The following is a 20,064-nucleotide window of genomic DNA, read 5'->3' as shown; positions in this document are numbered from 1 at the left end:
GAACCGCCGAACTGGCGGCCTTTTTGATCGGCAAACTCAGCGTCTTAGCCACTGAGCCACCGCGTCCCCGTGACATGGTTAGGTCTGAATGAATTAGGGCAACTCTTGCACTGGACACTTGGTGCAGGAAGCCGTGCCCTGCGTTTCCTGCAGTGAACAAAGGAGACACCACTCTGAGGCAGAGAACATTGGCCTCCTTCAAGTGTTCACTGTGGGAAATGTCAATATGACACCTGGAGCTCCTTGAAAAAAAGGCCATTCCGAGAGTTGATCTCAGAATTCCAAGTGGAGAGCCCCATTGGCCTGCTTGGGAGAACAAGCGAGTGTTGTGACACCTTAAAGATCAATATATAATCTAGGTCTCATTGAACAAACGAGTCCGGTATGCAAAAAGTTCAGCAGGTGATCTTCAGTTGTTCCTGAAGGTCACCTACCCTTCAAGATCACTGGGTCACAAATTGCCAGGCTGTGCAAAGGCGAGAATCCTTATTAGTCTCCTTAACATTCCACTTTCTGCTCACTCAGTTTTGGGTTTGTGCCTAAGGTTCAAATGTGATGATCCTGACAGAAAAAAACTGAAGCCAACATAGAAACTGGGACTGTTCCTGGGACAAGGAGGAGATTCTGCATCCTATCATCAGTGACAAGTTTGATTTTTCTTCATTCTTGGAACTCGGGAGGCGAGACAGCCTCCACCAACCTAGGTGATCTCCAGAGGTGGAGACTTCAATTCCCAGAATGCCTCAGTCACCACAGCTACCGCTAAGAATTCTGGGAACAAAGGCCACACATTTGAACAATGTCCGGCCCGTTCCAGAAAGGCTCTGCGGAATGATGTGGAAACTCAAATCTAGCCTCTTGGCTTCCTTTTTTCCTTATTTGGGAGTAACAGAGTAGCTCATCCCCCTGTCCGTCCTTGAAGTGTCTCAAAACCCTTTTTATTCTCTTTTAAATTAAGCAGCAGGAAGAAGCATGGCAGAGGTGGGGTCATACCCATTCAGCCAAATAGGTAGTAACTCCGGCAGACACATGACCGTACCGGTTCTATCTTTGGCTTTTTCTGTTCTGCACATGCGCAGAACAATTCGTTGAAAAAAATGTCTTTTTTATTCCTTTTTTAATGCTGCGTGCATGCGCAGATCGTTTTAAGTGCAAATGTGTGACTGGCGTGCACAAAATTTTTCGGGAGCCGAACCGGTAGTAATGGCGGCCGGAACCCACCCCTGAAGCACGGGGCTCGGCTACAAGCCTTCTGCTTGGCAACTCACTTTCCTCCTTTTGAGAGATTAAATCCTGCTTAAAGGGGTTTCCTGCAGTTACATGAATGACATGGGGTGCTTTTTGACTTTGGGGAGTGGGGGGGTGTTTAATTTCCAAGCCACACTTGCTGTCCCTCCATGGTAAAGAACAGGGAGGGGAGGACCCTGGATCTCATTTTCCAACTGCCCATGACTGGATGCTGTAAAATAGAGATTGAGGTTCCTCTGCCAACCTCCTCCTACGACACATTCCCAGTTCTAGTCAACGTCCCAGCGTCTCAAATGCCGTCTTAACCTCCTTTAAGGAATCTTCCCGGCATCTGGATGAGACAAATCCAGGTTGCTGGAGAAAATACCTTCAATGGACTCCTAACTCTTGCTCTATCTCATCTTCTTTACTCTCCACACCTCTCCTCCTGCTCTTGGGAGGAGTGAAAAGGAGTGTGTGTGTGTATGTGTGTGTGTGTGTGAGAGAGAGAATCTATCCAGATTGCTCAAATTACCCTGAGAGGGACCCTCCTGGGCTCAAGGGCCGATGCCCAAGGCACTGGCCATGAGCTCCAAATTCACTTATTTCCCAGAACTGGCAAAGGATTAAGTAAACGAAAAGAACGGAGCTATCTCTGGGAGAAGAAAACTAATATATATAGATATATATATATATAGATAGATAGATGCCAGTGCCCCCTCCTGTCCTTACCTGTTGTTACTTGTTGTACTGATACGAGTAGGCAGCATGATCCGATGGAGACTCCACTGCCACGTGGCTCTGCTGGCCACTGTTCTCCTGTGACAAAATACCCATTGGGGGAATTGGGATGGTAGCCATATCTTCCCCAAACCTTTCAGCCCCATTAAGACGAGCAAGGTCAAATAGCTACGTGGCTGGGTAGGGAATCAGACCTCTCCACTTGCCTCATGAAGGCCTCAGCAGGTTGCCATGGGCTTTTTCTACCAACAGGAAACTGTTCTCCAGAGACTCCTCCTCTTACCCACAGACACAGACCCGCACCCACCCCCTCCCCAAAACCCTATGACGGGGCTACTCAGAGGCTTTCTCCACGTTGCCTGTTTAAAGCTTGGCATAGAAAGACGCTATGTGGCTGGGAAGGAAAACTTTGCAAGGGCCTCTGTGGGAAGACACCAGTGGGTAGAAGCAAGAGCTCATTTCGGAACCTATTCAAGATTAGCGGCTGATCGAATTCCCAGACTAATTTGAGCTAGTTTGGTAAACATCATTATCCATTACCTGTTCTGTCCGGCAGAACCTCTCAGGCAGCGCTTGTTAAAGGAGTAGTTGTCATTTCTGTTAACTGATTTTTTCCTTTGTGTGCTATGGGGAGTCCAGTTTAACTGCTCTAAAACTGAGGAGCTCCACAGCCACAGTCCAAACGGGCGGACTCAGTTTTTAAACTGAATTGCAGAGGCAAAGGGAGGCGTGGTCAACAAAAAACTCACTCAGTCCTAGGGCAGTTAGACTGTGTTAACCCATGCTTGGACTCTCCAAGCAGCGCACAGGAGAAGAAGAAAAGGTTACAAAAGTCATGGCAAGGGTGGCAGTGGAGTATGGGAATCCTCTTCCATTCCCGAGCGTTGCCATTTCAAAAATCTATAAGCCATGCTCTAGGTTTCCACTCACCCTCGGTAACCTGTTCCTCTTTACCGGAAACACACAAAACCAAATTGTGTATCAGTGCAAGATGAACAATCTCTTGAGTAGGCATGTAATATATATATATCCCAGACAATATACAGTCCAGAAGCTGAGTTCACACAACACACCAAATCCCAAACCCAAGTTAATAAACCGCAACATGTGATGGGACTCACTCATCCCCCCCCCCCCCCCAATGGCTTAACATAAGAGCCAGTTGCTACGGCAAAGGTTGAGATCCCGGAAGAAAATAAGCCACGCATTTTCCATCCCCATTTTAGTTTACTCAGAGCTGTTATGTGAACTCAGTGTGAGGCGCTTTTTTAAAAAAAGGCATATAAATCTATACCAAGGAAGCATTCCGAATTTAAGCAGGAAGGCCAAGGGGCCTCTTACCTCAACTGCGACACTAGAGGAAGGCACCGGTGTATACTGGGGGATATAGGCTCCTTGCATAGCTGCTGCCGCTGGCATATACTGGCAAGAAGGAGAGAAAACGTCAAGAGGCGGCAGCAGGACTGAGCCTCAAGACCCACAGACAAAAAAAGGGAAGGAGAATCCTTACTGTGCCAGCACTGCTGAGGGACAGATGGCCCAGCTGTTGGGTGAGAGGCCCCATCATGGAAGTGGGCTGGATGGAAATGGCGTGGTCCATGGCAGGTGTGAGCACCGTCCCCTGCTTGGGAACAAAATGCTAACTGAGTAAAAGAGGGCACCATTAGAGACAAAACGGAAAGTAATGAAGGGATGAGTCTATCAACATCCTAAGAACAATGGACATCATAATGGCATGAAGGTACTACATTTCCCAAAAGTTCAAATCAGGGGATAATTTAAAAAGGTGAGACATGCTGACCAGCATGCTAGGCCACACAGCACTTTGAATTAAAAACGAAAAAGTTTTTCCACTGAGTAGTAAAGTATATTAAAAGTTAAGGTTCCCCTCACACATACAGTATATGCTAATCATTCCCGACTCTAAGGGGCGGTGCTCATCTCCGTTTCAAAGCCGAGGAGCCAGCGCCGTTTGAAGCTATCTCCGTGGTCATATGGCCGGCATGACTCAACGCCAAAGGCGCACGGAACGCTGTTACCTTCCCACCAAAGGTGGTTCCTCTTTTTCTACTTGCATTTTTTACGTGTTTTCAAACTATTAGGTTGGCAGAAGCTGGGACAAGTAATGGGAGCTCACTCTGTTACGTGGCACTAGGGATTCAAACCGCCAAACTGCCGACCTTTCTGATCGACAAGCTCAGCGCCTTAGCCACTGAGCCACCATACTTTAAAAGGGACGCGGTGGCTCAGTGGCTAAGACACTGAGCTTGTCGATCAGAATAACACAGATGACACATGGTTTTTTTACCCTCCTGAACCAGGAAGACAAGCAAAACAACAAAACACAAAACAGTGACACAATTTAATCACTTTTCCTGTCATTTGGACTAGAAAGGGAGAAAGCCAAGTTCTCACAAGTTTTTTTAAAAAACACAAGTCCAATTTTCACTGCTCCATCTGAATCCACAATTAAAGAAATTAATCAGCACCATGAGAACTTTTGCAACATTTTCCTTAATGCAGGATTCCAGGTAGGTAGGTGGCAGGTAGGTAGGTAGGTGGGTAGTAGGCAGGCAGGCAGGCAGACAGAAATAGCTCTCACCGTGGGCTGCATGAGGTATGACTGATGGTGCATCCAAGATGGACTGTGGACCTAGAATAAGAAAGCATGTTTTATACAGAGTCTCTTAGCAAAACGGTCCTAAAAAGTAGACTGAGTTATTCATCCCCGTCATGAAGGAGAACTGAGAAACAATATCCAAGTAGGGCAGATAAGATTTCAACAGGGGACTTCGGGTTCACAGCTCACCTCCTTGTAGATTTTTCTGCTTAACCGGTCTTGCCCCACTCTGGGTTCTCTCCTAAAAATTGGGCCTTGGACTACAACTCCCGTAATCTTTGATCATGGGTCATGCAGTTTGGAAGGCCACTTTGAAGGCAGACTTTCCCCGTCGAACACAGAGTCAGCGGATAGGGGATAGCTACATTCTCTCTCCTTAAACCGGAGGTGGGATTCAGCCGGTTCTCTCCAGTTCGGGTGAACCGGTAGCGGCGGCTGTAGGAGGCTCCGCCCACCCACCCCGACGTAATGTGTGAGCACGGCGCATGCGCAGAAGGCCACGTGTGTGGTCATATTTGCAAAGCGGGAGGGAAGGTAAATGGACCCCACCTCTGCCTTAAACTACTTTTGTTTTATCTAGACGAGGTGACTTCTGCTAGCTCAATAGAAGATACAACAGGAAAGTCAACCAGAATTATCTTTTATTTGTTCTAAAAAAAATGAGGTGGTGTTCTCATTTTTCCCTGGTGGGGAAACCCAAGGGATTGGACAAATGCATCAGCCCCCTGCCATGTTGGCTTGGTCCTTCACAATAATGTCACATCATTTCTTGCCATTTCTGACTCGTTTTTAGTGACCCCCAAGGCATGTTATCACATTACCTTGTTATTGGCTGACACATCAATCTGTTAAGTCCTCTGAAGCAGGAGTCTCCAATCTTGGACACTTGTGAACTTTAATTTTCTGGCTGGGGAATTCTGAGAGTTGAAGTCCACAAGTCTTAATCTTCCCAAGGTTGGAGACCCCTGCTCTGAAGGGAAGAAAGGAAAGGTTGTGTTCTTACTGAGGCTTCCCAAGAGCATGAGGAAAACTCCTTGTCTAGACCAAAACCCCTTTTATTAATTTACTGTGAATTCTGCTCATTCACATCCAGCAAAGTCTTTCAAGGGAGGATTTATAGTCCCGGACCTTATCTGGCTTGGACAGCTGCCGGGAAGATATCTGCAAAACTTGGCAAGGAGTCTCGGAGAGTCATGAACCAATTAACTCCTCCCCTTTCGCTCTTCTTTTATTTCCTCTGGGAGGGGCCATTCATCATCCACCTGTGGCCTTACTCCCAAGTCGACCCCTGTTCTTTAGCTGTTCCCTTCATCTGGCAACTCTGCACATGCGCACATTGGGAACGGGTTCCAGCTGTTCCTCTGCCTCACTGATGTTTGACTCTGAAGGCAGCTGATAATTGGCATATGGCCCTGGCCCCCTCTCTGCCTCCGACACAGAGCCCTCATCAGATCCTTCCCCAGACTCCAGGACTGGCCCATGTTCCTCCCCAACCTCCTCACTGTCCGAATCTGCTGCCAGCTCTGCTGGCAGGCCACACAACAGGTGGCCTCCTACTCCTCCCCATTCTTAGTACAGCCGTTTCTAAGCTCTCATCTCTTGTAGTGACTCAGAGGCCCCGGCTTGTCTTGTCCAATATTAGCTGCAAAAGCAACACACCTGGTAAGAGGAAACAGGTGATGGGAGATAAGGGGAGAGCGCAGTCTGGGCAATCATCCTGTTTGGAGCCAGGCTGTAGGGCGTTGTATAGAACCTGCAGAGAGAATAGGAATCGCCTGTTAGAAGTCTGTCCCAAAAAACCGAGAGAGGTCTCAGCAGAACTCTCTTCCCAATGGTTGCCATGCCAGTTTCATTCTGCCAGGCCCCATTTTTCATATCATTTCTAATGGAAAATATTACTGTACCAATAAAAGGTGAAGGCACAATAGCAAAGACATACCCGTTTTGTAACGCTGTTGTAGGGTCATAAGTCAAGGTCATCCCACCCTGCAGGAAACAATAGTTAATTCACATAGGGCTCATGCCTTTTCCTCTTTCCCCAATGCATCAGGTTCTCAGCTCAGGGAAGCAATAGTTATGATTTCACCTTTCCAGGAACACGTTGCAAGCCTTCTCCGGGCCAGTAGAAAGCCTGTTCTCTCAACCAGCTTAGTGGCATGCCAGTACAGCTGGTCAAGCTGTTAAGGGAACATCCTCCTGCTGTCTCTAAGCTTAGCATGCACACCTTGTGGCTAGTTCACAAAATCCAAAGGGAGGGGCGGCAAACCAGTTGACTTCCATGCCAGGGATGTAGTTGTAGACTTCCCGCAAGGAAATAGCACACTGACCTACCACGGAGCGGTGGGAGAGATTACGTTGAAAATGGTAGCGGGACGTGGGAACTAAATAGCCAAAATTTCTCCCGAGAAAGGAGAGACATTTGAGATTACTCATATGTATTCCGGACAGCTATTTGTTTTGTGAATACATGATAGAAACCAAAGATTTTGCCGCTGCTTGCTATCAAGAGGCAGTCGTTGGATTACAGGTAGTATTCAAATTATAAGCACCATTGAGCCCAAAGTTTCTGTTGGTAAGTGAGACAGTTGGTAAGTGTTTTGCCCCATTTTATGACTTTTCTTGCCTCAGTTGTTAAGTGAATTACTTCAGTTGTTAAGTTAGTTAGGCTGTAAAGCGAATCTGGCTCTGCAACCGTCATAAATATGAGCCAATTACCAAACATCCCAATTTTGATCATATGACTACAAGGATCATCAGTGCGACAAACAGTTGTAAGTCCCTTTTTGGGGGGCTTTTGTAACTTCGGACTGTCACTAACAAATGGTTGTAATTCGAGGAGTATATGCACCCGAGCCAGAGACATTATTGTAGCCTTTCCTAGACTCGAGGTTCAACAAAACCTCACTTCTTAATCACTTTGGATTTTATTTTTTTAATTGCTTTTTAAAAATTGAGAATCTTCAGAACCACAAGTTTTATTGCATTCACTGGGTCAAGGGTTTTTGTTCTTCAATTTTCTTTCTTTCTTTGGGAAAATCATGAATTTAAGAGTTTGTACAAACTTTTTTTTAAAATAGAGAACAAAGTTATTACAGAAAATGAAGAAAAAGTGGGTTCTAGAAATTTTCAAATAGATTAAAGAGATGAATTCAAATTAAAACTTTGAAGTTAATTCAAAGGATTTTCCTATGGGAAACATTCCCATACTTCCATTCCGTGCTTACTTTTGAAAACAAATAACTGATGACTTTGAAGGCACAAGATAAATGAATGTATCAATGGATTATTAAGTGAGCTATATGACTTTTGGCCGCAAAAATAATTTTAAAATAATCTGCCAGGATACATAAATTAGATGGTGTTATGGAAGAGAAACTGATTTTATGGAATAAAGTTGAAATTGATCTAAATGCAGATTTAAAAATGTATAAGCAAGAGGGAAAAGGTGAATAGTAGATACAAAAACCCCGAGCTGTTGGACATACAAGTGAAACTGGTTGATTGGGTGTGTGTGTGTGTGTGTGCAAATAGTAAACCGGAAGAGTGATGTTAATAATCTCTTCATACGGGATTTGTAAAAGGAAGTTGTTAAAGTTGTCAACAATTTTCTGAGAAGAAACATGGAGAATCTGAAGAGTGATGTGGATAAACCTCTTTACACTGGACCTACAAAAGGCCTTAAAAAGGATGCCAATGATTTGGTGAGAAAACATAAAGAGAGCATACAAAGAAAACAGATGTTTGAATATTATCTGAGGAGACTAGAGGTTGTTAATGAGAAAGGGGAAAGATTACAATAGAGTGTTTGGCTTATATAATCAAGGTTAAAAGAAATAGATTGCTAATTCTGATGACATTTGATGGAAGTTATGTGGACTAGAACTAGACAACAATGTTTTAAAAGTTTTGTTTATTTATAAGCCAATTTGGTCTAGGCACCAGGCTAGAAAGCAGGAGGCCTTGAGTTCAAGTCCCAATTTACACATGAAAGCTGGCTGGGTGGCTTTGAGCCAGGCATTGTCTCTCAGTCAATGGTGGGTTCCAGATCCCGGTGCAACCACTACGGTGCAACGGGGCCCAGCGGCCACCACATGTACGCGTACATCGCGTGCATGGGTCCTTACCTCCTGCGACACTCCATGATGCCTCCGCAATGCTCCAGCTGCTCAGCGGAGCACTGCGCAGGGGCCGTACGCTGCGTGTACATGCGCAGATGGCCCGTTTCCTTCAAATACAGGTAAGGAATGAGGGCGAGCTGGTGGGCCCTCCGGAGCACCGTACCGGAACGGTACCCGGTGCTCCCGGCAGGCGCCAGTATGCTCATACCGCCTGCAACCCACCACTGTTCTTAGTCCAATCCACCTCACAGGGTTGTTGTTGGGGAAAACAGGAGGAGGAAGGTATGTTGGATATCTTTGAGGTTATTTGTAATAATAATAAAGCTGGGATACAAATAAATAAATATTTGAAGAACTGAGACAGGGAAATTTGTTTAAAGAAAATCAGGAATAAATGTAAAAACAAGGAATCCAAATGGGTTTATTGAACATACTGTATTTTTTTGACTATAAGACGCACCGGTGTGTAAGACGCACCAAGATTTCGAAGAGGTGGCAGAAAAAAAAGTTTTTGTTCTCCCCGGCCCCCAGGAGCACTCTGCAGGCTTCAGCAGGGCTGGGGGAAGGTAAAAATGCCCCCATTTTTCACCAAAACAAGGGCATTTTCCCCTTCCCCCAGCCCTGCTGAAGCCTGCAGAGTGCTCCTGGGGGATGGGAGAAAGCAAAAGTGCCCCCATTTTTCACAAAAAATGGTGTGCAGGGGCAGGGCTTCGGGAGGCCAATGTATTTAGTGTATAAGACGCACTAAAATTTCCACACTCTTTTTTTTGGGGGGGAAGAGGAGTTGAGTCTTATACTCCGAAAAATACAGTAGTTTACAATAGTTATGTTGCTACTTCTTAAGCCTTAATGGACTTTTGCTGGGGGAGATGGGGTGATGAGGTTTTAAAGATTTGTTTAATCCCAAAGAGAAAGGGATGGGTTATGAGATGAAGAAATGATTAGTTGTATTTTAAGAGAGAGTGAAAAGTTGTTAATGTTAACTATACTTAACTGTGGCTTTAAAAAAAAATCTTCTGTAGTTCATATTAGTTTTATTTATACAATACAATTCTTAATAAAATTATTGTCAAAACGGGGGGGGGGGGGGCAAGTTCCATGCTAGGAGCAAACGTGTCAAATAAACTTTTTATCAAGTTCTCATTGGGCCACCATGTATGACCAAAGGGTATTCTGTGCCCATTGAAGCCCGCTAATCCCCTGCTGATCCCCCACGCTTACCGTATCACTTTCCCTTGGCCAGGCTCGCCCATTTTGCACATATTTGCCCTGATTCTGGCGCTTCTTCTGACCACCATCAGCAAACTTGCAAAGCAAAGGATCTGGAGGAGCTGCAGGGGGAAAAAACGGAGCTGGGATTAGCCCTGGGACTTTTTGTTATAACGTATCTGGACACTCCTGGTATGAATTCCTAGGTCTCCGTATTCTCTCTATGCCCTTGAATCTAAACCTAAACCTTCTCTTCACAGATGACTGGATACACTGAATTCCACTCCACACATCGTCCCACCTGTGATGGACTCATTAACAGGATGCTACTTTGCTTTGTAGCAATAACCGCTGTTATCAAACCTGAAGATCCAAAATGGACAGCCATGGCTGATCACACTGGACACAGAGTTGAGTTGCTCATTGTCTCTTCTTCTCCTTGACTTCATCCTACCTCTGAACCACAGATGATACCCTCCTCTTTCTTTCTTTCTTTTTTTTCTCCATTCCTTTCTTTCTCTCCCTCTTTCTTTCTCTCTCTCCCTTCCTTTTTCTTTCTTTCTCTCCCTTCCTTCCTTTCTTTTCTTCCTTTCTATCTCTCTCCTTTCCTTTCTTTTTCTTTCCTCTCTCTCCCTTTCTCTCTCTCCCCCTTCCTCTTTCTCTCTCTCTCACTCACTCTTTCTTTCTCTCTCTCTTCCTTTCTTTCTCTCTCTCTTCCTTCCTCTGTCTTTTCTTTCTTTCCTTTCTATCTCTCCTTTCCTCTTTCTTTTTCTTTCTTTCCTCTCTCCCTTTCTTTCTCTCCCCCTTCCTCTTTCTTTCTTTATCTCACTCTTTCTTTCTCTCTCTCCCTTTTTTCCTTTCTTTCTCTCTCCCATCCTCTTACTTTCTTTCTGTCTTTCTCTCTCTCTCTCCCTTTCTTTCTTTCTCTCTCTCCCTTTCTTTCTTTCTTTCTCTCCCTTCCTTCCTTTCAATCTGTCTCTCCCTTTCTTCCAATCTATCTATCCCCTCCTTTCTCTTTTCTTTCTTTCTTTTTTCTTTCTTTCTTTCCTTTCTTTCTCTCTCCCTCTTTCTCTCTCTCTCCCTTCCTTCCTTCCTTCCTTTCAATCTGTCTCTCCCTTCCTTCCTTTCTATCATCTATCTATCTATCTATCTATCTATCTATCTATCATCTATCTATCTATCTATCTATCTATCCATCTATCATCTATCTATCTATCATCTATCTATCATCTATCTATCTATCATCTATCTATCTATCTATCTATCTATCTATCTATCATCTATCTATCATCTATCTATCATCTATCTATCTATCTATCTATCTATCTATCTATCTATCTATCTTTCTATCTAACCCCTCCTTTCTCTTTCTTTCTTTCTTTCTTTCTTTCTTTCTTTCTTTCTTTCTTTCTTTCTTTCTTTCTTTTCTATCTCTCTCTCTCCCTTCCTCTTTCTTTCTTTCTCTTTCTTTTTCACCCCTCAGGGCTAGAAATAAAGAATGAAACCCTCAGCCGTGCTGAGGGGAAGTCAGAAAAGCTAACTAGTATCAGTTCTGAGACTTTTATCAGACCATCTGCAGACTTTTATTTTCACATCAGTGCTAGGCCTAGTAGCATTTTGTAGGGAATGCTACAGCCTCCATCCAGAGAGTGTGTGTGTGTGTGTGTGTGTGTGTGTGTGTGTGTGTGTGTGTGGCCGGCCCAGGCAGCTTTCCATGTAAAGACTTGCAGACTTCGGTGTCATGCTACTGTTTTCCTTGAACTCTTGTGGTTAACCTTCCTTTTTGTTGCCAAGCAACTACTCTCTTCTCCCACAACTGGGAGAGTGTACAGAGCTACATAGCATTCTGAATTACTACCACATGAGTAGCACTTATCTACAAGAGGACACTCCTGCTTCCCTCCACTGGGCCCTTGGCCAGCAAGTCAGAAGGGCCAGCTGATACATGCACTGAAACCAAAGAAGCCTCTATTCAGTGAGTTATTGTGGGAGGGGACGGGGGGCGGGGGGAGATACACCAGGTATGGCCACTTTGGAAGAGCAGATGATTAAAACAGCTTGTCAAAACGGAGGCATCAAATAATTGGGACAGAGAGCGTATTTTAATGGGTCTGCCCCAATCAAATAGGCTTCCCGTGAGTGGAGTGGCGGTGTTCCCTCTCCCCAAACTCTGTTCTGTTATGCAGCCTAGTTTTATCGCAGCCAGCACTGGGGAGCCTGTAGCTGTAGCCATTGCAGCATCGGATTTGACTTGATCGAGCGCTTCTCTGACACAAAGACTGTTTAGGTGATTTGGGGATAGTCATCCTCTCTCAGCATAATCCATCTTTATTGTTGTGGGAATTAAATTAAGGTCAGCCTCCATGTAAGCTCCTGGAGTGTTCAGACAAAATTGGGGGCATAAATGCGATGACTAATAACCACCTCTATAAAGGGAAGCTAAGGGAAACGAGTGGAAGACAATGCGATGTTGCACTTATCAGACATGATCAATTGATAACAGCCCGGAAATGGCAAGAAACTCTTAATTCTTTTGGTAGATGTGCACATCTTACTTGAGATGTGATGAGCTGGACCCAAATAAGGAAATAAAAATGTCCCTCTTATATATATATATATATATATATATATATATACCTTTGCCGGAGTGAAATCTAACTATTCCACAAGGACCATGCTGTGAAATGTTACTCTTCGTAAAAAGTACGATTCCTTAACTCTACAGCACCTTCCCCCACACATTCCTCTTAGAGCAGTGTTGGCAAACCTTTTTGGCACCGAGTGCTGAAATGGAAGCGCGCACAAGCGCCAGAAACTGGAGGATCAGCCACCCAGTGCACACGAGGGCACTGGGAAAACAATCTTCTGGTTTTCGGCATGCGCGTTCACACCGGCCACCTGGTCTTCCAGTTCCTGACGTGCATGTGCGTGCCAAGACCAGCTGGCCAAGGCGCATGTGCGTGCTGGAAATTTGGAGTTTACATTTAAAGAATCCTCATTGGCTTTATCAGTTCCTCATCACAGAAGCAGGAAAGCCATTGCTTCATGCCCTGATCATCCCCTTAGCTGGATTACTGCGACAGTCTCTGGTAGCAGGTCAATTACAAAAACAATGGCTACCAACCTGCCTTCCATTGAGGACCTGTATAGTGCACGAGTCAAAAAGAGGGCCGTGAAAATATTTACAGACCCCTCGCATCTTGTTTCAACTCCTACCCTCAAGATGACGCTATAGAGCACTACACAACCAGAACAACTCGACACAAGGACAGTTTTTCCCCGAATGCCATCACTCTGCTAAACAAATAATTCCCTCAACACTGTCAAACTATTCCCTAAATCTGCATTACTATTACTATTCATCTTCTCATTGTCCCTATCACCCATCTCCTCCCACTAATGACTGAAGGACTGTAACTTTATTGCTTGTATCCTTACGATTTATACTGTTTCCTACTATGATTTGATTGCTTATTTGTACCCCATGACTATTATTAAGGGTTGTACCTTATAATTCTCGACGAATGTATCTTTTCTTTTATGTACAGTGAGAGCCTATGCACCACAGACAAATTCCTTGTGTGTCCAATCACACTTGGCCAATAAAGAATTCAATTCTATTCTATTCTCTATTCTCTTCTATTCCCTGATCATCCCTTAGCTGGATGATTGCAACCGTCTCTTAGTAGGTCACCTAAGATTTTTATTTTATTGGATGATCTAGATAGTGTGTGCTATGCTGGACCTTCCCTGACTCAATCCTTCCTTCCCTCTATCAGTGGGCTCCCAAGTGGCTACGTATTTATGAAAGGTACCGACTCTAATTGCTGGCTAACTCATTGGGCCTTGCCCTTTGGCTGTCGGGTTTCCAAAGGCACATCTAGTTCACTGGAAAACCTGATGGTGGTTCCTCTCCATGAGCTGAACGTTTTGGCTATGGGCGAACAGTACCACCTCACACTAAAACTGAGACATCAGATTCGAGAATTGTTTTCTCATTTGAATGCCAGCCCTCTAGAACCAGCTGCTGCCAGAGTTATGCCCAGAGGTCTAAGCATTTGAAACAGTGCTAAAATCTTCCTTTTTTAATGGGATTTTTCCCCCCCAAGCTGGTTAAAATATTAATTATTTGGGCAAATAATGCTTTGTTGTTTAGATCTGACTTCTAATGTCTATTTTAACAGATATGGGCTATTCAGGTTCTTGAGTCTTTATATAGTACAGTGGTGGCGAACCGATGGCGCTTGTGCCAGAGATGGCACGCAGCGCCCTCTCTGTGCACACGTGCGCCGTTGCCCCAGCTCTGTTTTGGGTCTCTGCGCACATGCACCTCCCGATGGCCAGCTCACCTTCAGGTCTCTGCCGTGTATGAGCGGGGCGCCTGTGCCTTGCAGTTTGAGTGGGGGGGTGGGCTGCACAGGGCGGGCACACACATGCACCCACGTCTTTCAGTTTGGGCACGCGGGCACTTTGCCCCTAAAAGGTTCACCATCACTGATATAGTAGTTGTTCCCTTAACTGCAGGATAGGGAGTTACCGTACTAATGTCTCGACGTTGTTTTATTATTTAGTATTTTTAAAGAAACACGACTATTCCTGCTGCTGCTGCTGCTGCTGCTTCTACAACCTTACACTTTTGTTCCTCTGGGACAATTCACCCTTATAGTATTTCCTCACCTGGGACCCCTGGGGGTGTCTTGATATATTTGCCATTGAAGTGGGTGATGATGGCTTCACACTTTTCTGTAGACTCCATCCTGGAGAAGCAATGAAAAGAAAGCGTCCATGAAGCTGGGATGGAGTAAAATGCCAAATGTTTCTATTGGGGAATAACTAGGGAGAAGAATGTGCTCTGTAACAAATGCTGGGCAGTTCCGAGTCCCTCAGACATGGCCAACACAGCCACCAGGAGGGACGATTGTCACAAGACGTCTACACAACCTGCTCCTGATCGATGGAACCTGCAGCTCAAAATATAGCAGATGACGAGAGTTACCGACTCATAATTCCTATGGAGAAATCCATCCGTTTATATACTTTGCTGAACTGAAGAGGAGCTGAACTGAAAAAACAGCTCCACATCAACTCCAGCTCATGTCAACACCCATCTCCAAGTTGTCTTGATTGAGAACCAGTGCTTTAAATGGCCCCGCTTCCATTTAAAGCAGCGTTTCCCACTCTCAGCAACTTTAAGATGAGTGGACTTCCAACACCTAGAATTCCCCAACCATTAGGCTGGTTGGGGAAATCTGGAAGTTGAAATCTACACATCGGCACAAAGTTGCTAAGGTTGAGAAACACTGATTTAGGAGCTGTGGTGGTGCAGTGGTTAGAGTGCAATACTGCAGGCTACTTCTGCTGCCTGCCGGCTGCCTGCAATTTGGCAGTTCAAATTCCACTAAGCTCAAGGTTGACTCAGCCTTTCATCCTTCCGAGGTGGGTAAAATGAAGACCCAGATTGTTGGGGGCAATAGGCTGACTTTGTAAACCATTAGAGAGGGCTGTAAAGCACTGTGAACAGTATATAAGTGTTACTGTTATTTAGAGGACTTTGCAGAGAGGAAGGGGCAGGGGCGTTGGAGTGAGTACCCTGTAATCAGAAATCCAGGTACTTAACTTTCTGTTATGCTCAGAGACTTGTGATGAGCATCAGTGTTTGGAAAGGTTAGATAGGAATGAACAATCCGTGTGATTCTCCTAGATTCTCCTAATCAAGATGCATCAAAGGCAACAGATCAAATTTAGAAAATTTATGCTATATAGCCCGTTCCTAAGCTATAATTCCTTGGGGAGATTTACACAAAAATGAATCCAAGCATGCAAAACCTGACATCAGAATTAACCTGGACTGGCTTTGAACTGTAGCCGTTTCCCAATCACTGGCAGGATATGAATTTATGACTCCAAGTAGTTCCAATATTTCACGGAGCCTTCAAAATGCTGGCCTGTGTTTCCACATGGCTCTGCTATGATGATTAAACACCTCGTTTTCTTGTTATCCCTTTTGGCTTTCAAACACTACATTTAAGGACTCAGGAAAAATATTTTAGAGCTGTAGCATTTGATAGAAAGCAGGGGAGGGGAGGAAAGCAGCTTAGACACAGAGAGAAATAAGACTTTGAATTTCTCCCCTCTCTTGACGAGGACCGACCAACCTCATCCATTTACAACCAGCCGTAGGAAACAGGAATATGTAATTAACCAACCGTTGCTAATTCTACCTAACAGTCCAAGTTTACTTCTCCAGGTAGGAAGGAAATAAATATGGAGAAGCCAGGAGCTGTCTGCTGCAATGGGAACATCTGCCAGTAGGGGGCAATATAGGACAGACGAGAATGGTCAAACTAAGGCAGGAAAGGGAGACTGTGGAACAAAACTGACCACCCAGGTAGATACCTGAGCAGCATAGGAGCACACACCTATGCTTAAAAATAGTTCCACACCACTGTCAGGCAAATCTTTAGCAGTGATCTTGGGTTAGAAACCATATGCACAAATGTGTATTTTCCTTCTCCCTAGCAAACAACGCTCCACAACCTTGTGCATCAGAAAACTATAGGATCAATGGTGCTTCTGCCTTTCAGCATTCCTGTTCCACATCAAGCCATTTCTAAATCGCTAGTTTTCTGCTACCAGTTTTTCTCCCCTTCCCTCTCAAGCAATTGACTAAATATCTTGCTTCTAACCTAAGGCTAAACTCAAGATTGAACAGCAGTTGGGTGGCGGGGGGAAAAGTGAATGAGGTAGCCTAGGGCTTTATAGTCCACATCAAAACATCTGGCCCGCAAGTTAGCCACACGTTGTAAGGCCTTAGGACAGACGAAGTGCCCACTGAAGTTCAGCTTTTTCTGTCTGCCAACCAAACATGGAAAGGAATCATTTTGAGTGTCGATGCTCTTCCATCTTTCGCTGCAGCCTCTCTTAATCTTTCAGGAACATATGGTGATATAGTAATGGCACATTTAAGGAATGAGAAATGGAAAAATTCACCTGGTAATAAACCCAACGTAAAAAGGTAAAAGTTCCCCTCGCACATATGTGCTAGTCGTTCCCGACTCTAGGGGGCGGTGTCATCTCCGTTTCAAAGCCAAAGAGCCAGCGCCATCGGAAGGTGTCTCTGTGGTCATGTGGCCAGCATGACTAAATGCCGAAAGCGCATGGAACACCGTTACCTTCCTACCAAAGATGGTTCCTATTTTTCTACCTGTATTTTTATATGCTTTCGAACTGCTAGGTTGGCAGAAGCTGGGACAAGTAATGGAAGCTCACTCCGTTACACGGTGCTAGGGATTCAAAGTGCCAAATTGCCGACCTTTCTGATCGACAAGCTCAGCGTCTTAGCCACTGAGCCACCACATCCCTATCATACCCAACATACAGTGAGCTAAAATAATACGGTTTCAGAGACACGTAGAAAAATTTCCATAGAAATGCCAAATATCTAGTTCCAGGGAACTCAGAAGGGGAGTGTGGCTATAGCTATCCCAACTCTAAAACTTAGGGAATAGGGCATGGAAGAGTAAAAAGGCAAACGCCCTTCACCGCCTTGAACCCAGAGGGAAATATTTGCAAATGCTCAGCACATTTGCACATGCTCCATGCGTAAGAAAATATTTAGCCCAGCAAATTTCTGTGCAGGTATTCTCCTACGGAAAAAGCATCCTTGGGCCACGGAATTGTTCAAGGTGCTCGCTTCCAATAAGGGATGTGAATGGATCACATTTCTGAGGGTTCCCCCAGTGAACACAGGCTATGCCAGTTTGTCCTTTCCAGCCAGCACTACTGTGTAGAGCTGAAGAGGTGTACCAGGAAACCAAACAATCCCCAACCCTGTCCCAGCCATCCTGCCTGACCTGGCAAAGCCAACTCCTCGGCTGGTACCGCTGGCGTCACGTAGGATACGTGTCGAGATGACTTGTCCGAACGGTTTCAGCATCGACTCCAATTCAGCCTCATCCATGCCCAAAGGCAAGTTTGACAGGTAGAGGTTGGTAGGATCCTGCTCCTGTTGCTATGGAAACAAGAAGTCAGGCTGTTGCCTAGCAATGGTCCATCCCATCCCGGGGACGCATTCCTTTGGACTCTCCCTTCCCCTTCCTGAAACGTGTCACCTGCCTCCGTTGAGATGCTTGCTGCCTCTCCCTTTCTCTAGGCACACTGAGGCCTTTCCATCTATAAAGAGAACTCAACGTGTTATCTCGGTCGAGCGCCCGGCTTCTACTCTGAGCAACCCTGCCGGGGAGACTCACTGCTGTGAAGCAGAATGAAGAGAAGCTGAAACACTGGAAGGATCCAGCGTCCAAGGAAAGCAAGCGAGGCAGCAAACATGGCCAAGAGTACTGTTGGCTGCATCACATACCCAAGTGTGCTAACTGCACACTGGGAATGACATACATGCCCTAAGTGTACGTGGGAACGCTGTGTGTTCTTTCCAAATAGAGACACTCAGACTGTCAAAGACATGCTGAGGGAATCCCACCACTGGCCATGGCTTTAATTTACCAAAACGTGGAGGATCAGAGGTTCCCCACCGCTGATTACAGTGTACTCTGAGTAAATCCAAATCTACTGGAGTACACCAGAGTGCAACATCTGCCACGCATCAAATGGGAAGATAGTCTTGGCTAAGAGAGCATTACTTATTTCTTATAAGGGAACCACAATGATGGAGCTCTCTGCTTCTTTGAGTAGTAGCTTATTTAGTCTACATAACAGTGGGCCCCAATCTTTCTGGATTTGTGGAGCAGCAGCAGCAGGGGGGGGGAGAAAGGAGATGGTTTTGTGCACATGCCCACAGCTTGCACGGCCCAGTTCCCAGGGGCCACGGACTGGTACTAAGTCATGGACTAGGGGTTGAGTACCCTTGCTAGAGAAAGCTTTCTTTTTCTCTTTCTCTTTCTGTGTCTTTCTGTTTCTCTCTTTCTCTCTGTCTCTGTCTCTCTGTCTTTCTATCTCTCTCTCTGTCTTTCTGTCTGTTTCTCTCTCTGTCTCTCTGTCTCTCTCTCTGTCTCTCTCTCTCTCTCTGTTGGAGGAGAAAGAGGAAACTGCAGCTTGTTTCAATATCAAAATTGCCACCTGGTTCAAGCAACCAGCCCCAACCAAATGGTGGCACCCTAATTTCCATAACACTTCCCAATATATCTGGAAAGCACCCGCTTGGGGGAAAGTGGAATTAAAATGATCAGCAAAGTGTGTCTTTGAAAAGAATTAATGCATCATATAACCGAACGATTTATCTTCAAACATTGACGTCTCTAGTTTTAAAGACTTTTTTTTTGGGGGGGGGAGGGGTATTCATTTCCCAAAGAACTTGGGAAAGGAATCCTTGCCTGACCAAGTGAGACTGAGTAATACTGGGAACTATTCTGGGATTCCAAGGCCAGGATATCCAACTTAATGGATAAATAATTCGATCTGCTATGGTTGAGTCTCAGGTAATAGCTGGGGTCCGATTCACATATAATAATACTAAGGTACATTAGCTCTGGGTGTTGCTCCTGTCTGCTTAGGCTTTATCTGAATGATGGCTTGAATAGAAAAGCCAGGTTCCTGCAGAATTTACCACCAGGTCTACTCATAGGGACTGTTCCCAGCACCACCACTCCAACTACATGGAGTGAAGCACCAGTGCAGGGGTCGGCAACCTTAAACATTCCAAGAGTCACAAAGGTCCTAACCGGAAGCTCCTCGTTCAATTCTGGAGCCGACCGGAAGTCCGGTTCCCCACCATAGAGTCTCCTCCTAGCGTGGCATCTCTTTTTCCTCTGCCAAATGGCAATCGGGTGCCCCCACCCTTGAGTCTCCTCCTAGAGCAGCGTCCTTTTTCCTCCACCTGTCCTAACCGAAAGCCCTATCAATTGTGGAGCCGACCGGCGACAGGGAGATGCAGCAGAGGGACGAAAGGGCCACATGCGGCTCCAGAGCCGCGGGTTGCCGATCCCTGCACCAGTGGTACTCTTGAAACACCAGATAACGCAGGCAATGCCAGAGAATATACTCTGTAGAGAAGCATCTCCCTCATGGCCAGGTTATTATGAGCAGGGTCTTGTTTCCACAGGGCTAAATCACAAGGAGCATCGTGTGGATGGAGGACTAGAAGCTGAACCGTGATGGTTTGAGTCAGGCACGTTCTCCTTCATGGAAGTGAAG

At 45.4% G+C, this 20,064-nt stretch overlaps 1 protein-coding gene across 4 annotated transcripts in view; it reads right to left on the bottom strand.

The window, feature by feature from the left end:
• The window catches only part of RBMS2 (RNA binding motif single stranded interacting protein 2), an 82,134-nt gene that overhangs the window by 8,463 nt on the left and 53,607 nt on the right, over positions 1-20,064 (bottom strand). For 2 of the 4 annotated variants that reach the window (XM_081955385.1, XM_081955388.1), the window contains 9 exons: positions 17,769-17,926; positions 14,593-14,672; positions 9,928-10,037; positions 6,528-6,574; positions 6,248-6,341; positions 4,571-4,621; positions 3,479-3,592; positions 3,310-3,390; positions 1,960-2,046 (listed from right to left, as the gene is read on the bottom strand). In XM_081955385.1, coding sequence (XP_081811511.1) covers positions 1,966-2,046; positions 3,310-3,390; positions 3,479-3,592; positions 4,571-4,621; positions 6,248-6,341; positions 6,528-6,574; positions 9,928-10,037; positions 14,593-14,672; positions 17,769-17,926 — 816 coding nt within the window. In that variant the 3' untranslated portion in view covers positions 1,960-1,965. The remainder of the gene's footprint in view (positions 1-1,959; positions 2,047-3,309; positions 3,391-3,478; positions 3,593-4,570; positions 4,622-6,247; positions 6,342-6,527; positions 6,575-9,927; positions 10,038-14,592; positions 14,673-17,768; positions 17,927-20,064) is intronic. The other 2 variants (XM_081955387.1, XM_081955386.1) reach the window with 2 other exon arrangements.

Source organism: Natrix helvetica, assembly GCF_964273705.1.
Source record: "Natrix helvetica genome assembly, chromosome: 1".
Classification (NCBI taxonomy): domain Eukaryota; kingdom Metazoa; phylum Chordata; class Lepidosauria; order Squamata; family Natricidae; genus Natrix; species Natrix helvetica.
Note: the sequence above shows the minus strand (reverse complement) of the source record. Positions and strands in the feature narration are given on the sequence as shown.